This window comes from Ovis aries, chromosome 6 (assembly GCF_016772045.2).
Source record: "Ovis aries strain OAR_USU_Benz2616 breed Rambouillet chromosome 6, ARS-UI_Ramb_v3.0, whole genome shotgun sequence".
NCBI classification, from domain to species: domain Eukaryota; kingdom Metazoa; phylum Chordata; class Mammalia; order Artiodactyla; family Bovidae; genus Ovis; species Ovis aries.
In genome coordinates, this window is record NC_056059.1 from 89,656,905 (window position 1) to 89,665,386 (window position 8,482).

At 42.0% G+C, this 8,482-nt stretch overlaps 1 protein-coding gene across 1 annotated transcript; it reads left to right on the plus strand.

Moving 5' to 3' along the window:
* Positions 1 to 6,649: 6,649 nt before the first annotated feature.
* Positions 6,650 to 7,959, plus strand: LOC101104401 (platelet factor 4). The gene is made up of 3 exons (XM_027971072.2): positions 6,650 to 6,917; positions 7,180 to 7,348; positions 7,494 to 7,959. Exons 1-3 carry the CDS (start codon positions 6,818 to 6,820, stop codon positions 7,579 to 7,581), a joined length of 357 nt encoding a protein of 118 aa, XP_027826873.1. The 5' UTR covers positions 6,650 to 6,817; the 3' UTR covers positions 7,582 to 7,959.
* The last annotated feature ends 523 nt before the right edge of the window (positions 7,960 to 8,482 follow it).

Here is an 8,482-nt window from a genome sequence, read left to right on the forward strand (position 1 = left end):
CCAGACTACTCATTATTATTTTATGATCAACAGAATTTTTTTCACTCTAATCCTTTAAAATATACCCATACTATTCTTACAGAAATATTCACATAAAATCAAATTTATTATTGCTTTGTTGTCTTATATTATTACTTTTAACAGAATTATTAGGGGGAAAAGCCTTAATTATCTTTTTATTTTTAAAAAACTTTGGTATTTAACAATATGGACAACAAAATTCACTAGTTGATGATTTGTGCTGTTTTTAATGTACTATAGTAATAGTGAAACTTTATTAATAACTATTAATGTTATAATACTAATAACAATATTAATATCCCAGAGAAAATCATTGTTTTGCATGCGTTATAATTAAATAATTGTAAAGAATTAAATAATTCTTATAAGATAGCTATGATGTGGTTAAGAGCACATCCTCTAAAGAGAGAATAACGGGGTTACTTAGTCCACCACTTACTAGCTGTGTAATTTTGGTCAGGTTGCATAAACTGCCTTGTTTCTTCATTTCTAAAATGGCATAATAATATTGCTTATCTCATGGAGTTAATGTGAAAATTAAGAGCTAATAAATTCAAAGTGCTGAAAATAATCCATGACACACAATAATCCATAGGCCAATGTTAGTATTTATTATTATTATAATTAGCATCCCCAGTGCTCGAGGGAGAAGGCAATGGCACCCAACTCAGGTACTCTTGCCTGGAAAATCCCATGGGTGGAGGAGCCTGGTAGGTTGCAGTCCATGGGGTCGCGAAGAGTCGGACACGACTGAACGACTTCACTTTCACTTTTCACTTTCATGGATTAGAGAAGGAAATGGCAACCCACTCCAGTGTTCTTGCCTAGAGAATCCCAGGGACGTGGGAGCCTGGTGGGCTGCCCTCCAAGGGGTCGCACAGAGTCGGACACGACTGAAACAACTTAGCAGCAGCAGCAGCAGCAGCAGCAGTGCTACAGAGAAGAAAATTGAAGTTCAAAGAAATTAGGAAATTTGCCTTAGAATCAAATAACTAAGTAGGTGACAGAGGGGCGATTTGAAACTGTGCTATTAACCACAACATCTTAACACTTTGCTTGATTTTTCTTTCTCTAATAAAGAGATTATGTTTCACATAATGTTATTGACACAGAAAATAAGACTTGATACATAAATAGCATACTAAACATCCTATGTTGATTATAGTGGACATCAGCTCATCTACCCCAACCTGCACATGGAGTTTAGGGAGCACTCATGTATGAAGCATTTAGTTCACAATCTATGCATTATTAGGTTTCTTTTTATTATGTTCTCATCATTATAGATTTAATGTCTTAAATGTTTTGTGTACAAAATAAACACATTTATTAAGTAATAGTTAACAAATAATACAAATAAATAAACATGTAATAAGTAAAGGGCTCACGGTCATCAGTTTTTCACCAATAACTTAAAATAGCTCAGCATCTCATTCATTTCTCTAGGATCTCCTACTGAAATCAGGAGGGCCACCTCCTGAGACATGACATAGTTTTTACACTATGCTAATACCTCCTTCATTATGCATAGGTCTTTTATTTTTGTGTGCACATATTGAATTATTCTATTTAGATGCAGAGAAAGAATGAATTAACTGCCACTACTCCCTGAGTTTCTTTACACTGCAAATATTGAAATCTGGGGGTCAGATTGTACAAATCCAGTATGTTGCCCATCCATATGCTAAACCACTCTTCTATCCCACTCTTCCTTCTGTTCTAACCCAAATGGGATCTCGAGTTTCAGTTCCTTAAATATATATGACTTACACCACATGCTGTACTAGCCATTGTGAAGATGCTGGGTATTCAAAGACCTGTAAGTCATGGGTAATTGCCCTTGAAGAGATAACTGTCTGGTGGGAGACGCAGACAGGCTGACAAATAATTACAACCACACGTTCGTATAGAGGTATGCTCCTACTGCACAAAGAAACGGCACTTGAACATGTCAAAACCTCATCATTATCATTTTCAACATTCATCATCTTCACTAATGTAGTGCTTTATATTGAGTCCCTACCAGGGAGCTGGAGAAGAGAAAGGCAACCCACTCTAGTATGCCTGCCTGGAGAATCCCATGGACAGAGGAGCCTGGTAGGCTACAGTCCAGGGGTCTCAAAGAGTTTGACATGACTCAGAGACTAACACTTCACTTTTCCTTTTAACAAGGAGTTGTAATAGTGATAGACAATACTATCTCACAGCTCATGGAACTTTTCATTTAGGAAGAGAACCCATGTTAAACACATTTAAATATATATGCATGTCTTGTGTTGAGTATCATGTGCACGTGTGTATATGAGCTGTGACAAACAGGAGAAGCAGTGGGTGCTACATGTCAACAAAAGGGAACATGAGTTGCTTTAGCTGTCACGGAAGATCCCTCTGGGGAGGTAATATTTCAGCTGACGTCAGAAATATGAGGAGAACTTAGCTAGAAGAAAGAACAGGTGGTGAGAGAGTAAGAGAAAGCACATTCCAGGTCGAAGAATTCCACCGCACATCCCTGCAGGTCCTGCAGAGGTCAGGTCCTGTTGAGCCTGAAGAGGTCAGCTTGGTCCACGCAGTAGGCTTCCAAGGCCCTTCACCACAGTTAATCAGTATGACAGAGAGCCTCTGGCTTTGAGATGAGGGTGTATTTTTCCCTAATCAAAACCAAAGTCATTCTTTCTAAGGAAAGGGAAGATGGTCTTGAGGCAGGAGATAGAAGGGCCCCGGAGTAAAGAGTTGGAGTTTGTTTTCTGTGGACTGATACCCCAAGATAAAAATAGCAAGAACACTGAAGGGAGGAGGCTGGGCCCTGCCCACATAGAAGATGAGAGGCCACGTATTTCTCATTCTCTAACTCAGGAGCCCTGCCTGAACTCAGTTCAGTTCAGTCGCTCAGTCATGTCCAACTCTTTGCAACCCCATGGACTGCAGCACACCAGGCTTCCCTGTCCATCACCAACTCCAGGAGCTTGCTTAAACTCATGTATTGAGTCGGTGATAACATCGAACCATCTCATCCTGTCTGGTCTCCTTCTCCTCCTGTCTACAATCTTTCCCAGCATCAGGGTCTTTCCTAATGAGTCAGTTCTTTGCATCAGCTGGCCAAAGTATTGGAATTTCAGCTTCAACATCAGTCCTTCCAATGAATACTCAGGACTGATTTCCTTTAGGATTAACTGGTTTGATCTTGCTGTTGAATGGACTCTCAAGAGTCTTCTCCAACACCACAGTTCAAAAGTATCAATTCTTTGGCACTCAGCTTTCTTTATGGTCCAACTCTCACATCTATACATGACTACTGGAAAAACCATAGCTTTGACTAGACAAACCTTTGTCAGCAAAGTAATGTCTCTGATTTTTAATATGCTATCTAAGTTGGACATAGCTTTTCTTCTAAGGAGCATGCGTCTTTTAATTTCATGGCTGCAGGCATTATCTGCAGTGATTTTGGAGCCCAAGAAAATAAAGTCTCTCAGTTTCCATTTTTTCCCCATCTATTTTCCATGAAGTGATGGGACTGGATGCCATGATTTTCATTTTTTGAATGCTGAGCTTTAAACCAGCTTTTTCACTCTCCTCTTTTACTTTCATCAAGAGGCTCTTTAGTTCCACTTCTCTTTCTGCCATAAGGGTGGTGTCGTCTGCATATCTGAGGTTATTGATATTTCTCCCAGCAATCTTGATCCCAGCTTGTGCTTCATTTAGTCTGGCATTATGCTGGCATTAGTCTGGCTGATGTATTTTGTGTTTAAGTTAAATAATCAAGGTGACAATATACAGTTTTGATGTACTCCTTTCCCAATTTGGAATCAGTCAGTTTTTCCACGTCCAGTTCTAACTGTTGCTTCTTGACCTGCATACAGATTTCTCAGGAAGCAAGTAAGGTGGTCTGATATTCCCATCTCTTGAAGAATTTTCCACAGGCTGTTGTGATCCACACAGTCAAAGCCTTTGGCATAGTCAATGAAGCAGAAGTAGATGCTTTCCTGGAATTATCTTGCTTTTTCTATGATCCAATGGATATTGGCAATTTGATCTCTGGTTCCTCTGCCTTTTCTAAATCCAGCTTATACATCTGGGAGTTCTCAGTTCTCTTACTGTTGAAACCTCACTTGGAGAATTTTGAGCATTACTTTGCTAGCATGTGAAATGAACTCAATTGTGCAGTAGCTTGAACATTCTTTGGCATTGCCTTTCTTTGGGATTGGAAAGAAAACTGACTTCTTCCAGTCCCGTCGCCCCTGCTGAGTTTTCCAAATTTTCTGGCATATTGAGTGCAACACTTTCACAGCATCATCTCTGAGGATTTAAAATAGCTCTACTGGAATTCCATCAGCTCCACTAGCTTTGTTCATAGTGATGCCTCCTAAGGCCCACTTGACTTTGCAGTCCAGGATGTCTAGCTCTAGGTGAGTAGTCACAGCATCATGGCTATCTGGGTCATTAAGATCTTATTTTGTATAATTCTTCTATGTATTCTTGCCACCTCTTCTTAATATCTTCTGCTTTTGTTAGGTCCATACTGTTTCTATCCTTTATTGTGCCCATATTTGCATGAAATGTTCCCTTTTTATCTCTAATTTTCATGAAGAGATCTCTAGTCTTTCCCATTCTATCGTTTTTCTCTACTTCTTTGCATTGTTCACTTAGGAAGTTTTTCTTATCTCTCCTTGCTATTCTTTGGAACTCTGCATTCAGATGGATATAGCTTTCTTTTTCTCCTTTGCCTTTCACTTCTCTTCTTTTCTCAGCTATTTGTAAGTCCTCCTCAAACAACTGTTTTGCCTTTTTGCATTTCTTTTTCTTGAGGATGATTTTGATCACTGCCTCCTGGACAATGCTATGAACCTCCACCCATAGTTCTTCAGGCACTGTATCTAATCCCTTGAATCTATTTGTCACTTCTACTGTATAATCATAAGGGATTTGATTTAGGTCATACCTGAATGGTCTAGTGGTTTTCCCTACTTTCTTCAATTTCAGTCTGAATTTTGCAATAAGGAGTACATGATTTGAGCTACAGTCATATACAGAAAAGCTCCTTGGAAGTCAAAAAGGGAGGAGGCGCCCTTTCATATTAAGTGATGCTCACTACCCATAGACATCTTCAGCAGAATCCATGTTGGTTAAGTGATGCATGCATACACATGGGAGGATTCTGAGATATACCAAATACAGACTCTGAACCAGGAAAATAAAAATGATTGGCCAAAAGAAACCTGGAAGAAATGCCCCATGTAAGTGATTTAAACTACCACGAGAGCATGACTCGCTCACTGAGTCTACCCGTGTGTCTAGCCACACATACTCTACTCTTTTTTTCCTCCTAAGAAACACTTCACTTGTTTCACTACTTTTCCTCCTTGTGGGAATTTTTTTGTGCAAAGTTGAAAAGCCAGTGCCTTGTCACTGACCACTGGTCTAGCGGCTAATATTTGGTGCTCTCCCCACCACCACCCGACCTTAATTTCTGGCCGGGAACCAAAACCCTACTTCAAGCTGCTGCAGGCTGAGGCCAGCAGAGATCAGTCCACATTGATCCCTGAACATTTTTGTGCAGGATTCTGGTGCATCTTTTCCACAGTCAGCTCCTAGATGCTCTGTGTCCTCCTGAGAGCACCACTGCTCCTGTCAATGGTGCAGCCCAACTCACCCTGTCCCTGGGGGCAGCAGGGGCTGGAAAACCTGAACACTCTCCTTGGTCTCTCTTCCAGGGTGAGCAAAATGAAGAAATACCTGGGCAGTAAAGTTTTTACAGAAAGAATGAATCCAAATATTCATGGTACAATTCTTCTTAGAATAAGAGGACTTATGAGGACAACAGATTTTGCTTCCTGGGATGTATTGGTTGAAGGTTGATAAAGCTAGGGAGATCCCATTCAAGAGTCTAAGGAAGCTTTCCACATTCACCTAACTTCTGGAACCAAGTCCTCACCTAGAGACCAAATTCAAGTTTTTAGCAGCAGAATACCATGACAAAACGCACATCTTGAAGGCACACAGCTGTCAGCTTCAACTCAATGGCCATCCACAAGAAACAGAAGTGAAGGAGCAGTTCTTGAGGAGGCCGTTGGGAGGAGGAAACAGAAACTCCTGCTCCACAAATTGCGACACAGCGACTGCAAAGTGACTCTACTATTGCACATAACAAAGAAAACAGACAGTTTGGGGGACTTCTCTGGTCATGCAGCAGTTAAGAATCCACCTCCCAATGCAGGGGGCACAGGTTCCATCCATGATCCAGAAGATTCCACATGCTGCAGGGCGACTACGCCCAGTGCACTGAAACTGCTCAACACCCCCCCATCCCCTCCGTGTCTAGGGCCGGTGCTTTCCAACAAGAGCAGCCACTGTAATGAGAGGCTCCCCCAGCACTGCAAGGAAGAGTAGCCCCTGCTCTGGCAAAAGCCCCTACATAGTTAGGGAAGATTTAGCACAGCCAATAAATAAATGAATAATAAAGACATTTTCAGAAGGTTCAAGTACTGTTTCTAACTGTAGGAATGTATGTGAATTCAGGGTAGGGGTTGGATCCTGCCACCAGCTCCCAATAAGACTGCTGGTCTCTGGCTTTTTTTTTTTTTTTTTTTTCTTTTTTCTGGCCTAATCTTGTCTGTCCAGAGCCAAATTCTACAGAAGTGTCGGTTTCCGCACCGCGGTTCCCCACCCTCCACCGCAAGCTTCAGAAGTGGACAGATGGCGGGGATAAAACGGGTCTGGAGAGGGTGGGGAACCACGAGTCTGCGGAGCCCCAGCCCTGCTGCCCCAGCCCTGCTGACTCCGGCTGGCACTGCTGAGCGCGATGAATCCGGCAGTCGGAACCCGCGCCTCCCGCCCGCGGTCCAGCCCGGGGCTGCTGCTCCTGGGGCTGCTGCTCCTGCCGGCCATCGCCCTCGCCCAAGGTGAGCGCTGACGGAAGCAGGGCGGGGAGAGGTCCCGGGCAGCAGAGAGTCCGGGAAGTCCCGGGAACGGAGTCCGTAATCTCCGGATCCCAGCTAGGATTTCCCAAGCGCTTGCTAGGTGTGAAGGCGCGGTGCCACGTGCTGGCCGGGGCGCTCGATCACCTAGCCGGCAATACTCTTTCAGAGGGATGTGGTTTGTGGATGAGGAAATGAAGGTGCAAGGCAGTGAGAAGATCCCCACGGTCCCTCTGACTATTCACAGAGTCGTCACTCCCTGCCGCCTCAGTCTCGCTCCCGGCGGACTCTGAAGGTGGAGAGGAGGAGGACCTGCAATGCGTGTGCCTGAAGACCACTTCGGGGATTCACCCCAGGCACATCTCCAGCCTGGAAGTGATCGGAGCCGGGCTCCACTGCCCCAGCCCCCAACTGATGTGAGTCCTGGAACTTGCTGCTTTCGTGCCCACCCTCTGCTCTCCCCTTCCCTACCGTCCCTCTAAACCCCGCCATCTCCCCGCTAGCCTAATTCTAAATTCAAATCCCCAGGACTGAAACGAACCTCTCTTCTTTCTCTGGCAGAGCTACGCTGAAGACGGGGAGGAAAATTTGCCTGGACCAGCAGAATCCTCTGTATAAGAAAATAATCAAGAGGCTTTTGAAGAATTAGCTGCCTAAATCCCTACTGTTGCTATAGAAAATGTTTCTTCTTCTTTTTAAATTTTCAATCTACTTGTGGAAAACAAATCATCTGATGTTTTTATTACCCTTGAAACTCTACATAAATAAAAGAAATGAAGTTTTGATAGCATGCCTCAATAGAGCAAAGAAATAACATTGACATCATAATTTCATATGAAGAAAAATCTCCAGAATTTTAAGTAAAAATATATTTTGAAAGAAGATTTGGTTTAATAAAGACTGATTTTACTTAGTATATGTTGGCTGATATAATTTGCATATTTCCATGATTATATTTCTTAATAACTACTTATTTACCTATTAATGTCACAATTAACTTTGCCAATAAATATTAATTGCACTTAAACTTTCTGGTCTGCTTTTCTAAAAAAAAAATTAAATATATTGGACTCTGCTTTTATCACCTTAAAATTTATACTGCACCCTAAGATAGAAAATTGATAAAAATGAGACTAGAATTCTCTACTACTTAATGGAAATATATTCCAGAGCATGATATTAAAATATTTTACTCATTATTGATCCTTTAATAATGTTGATATTTCACAAAAATGAAATGTTAAAAATAGTTCTTGGTGTCTTCCCTGGGAACCCAGTTGTTAAAACTCTGAACGTGTCATCTACATATCTGAGGTTATTGATATTTCTCCCAGCAATCTTGATCCCAGCTTGTGCTTCATCCAGCCCAGCATTTCTCATGATGTACTCTGTATATAAGTTAAATAAACAGGGTGACAATATACAACCTTGACGTACTCCTTTTCCTATTTGGAACCAGTCTGTTGTTCCATGTCCACTTCTAACTGTTGCTTCCTGACCTGCATATAGGTTTCTCAAGAGGCAGGTCAGGCGGTCTGGTATTCCCATCT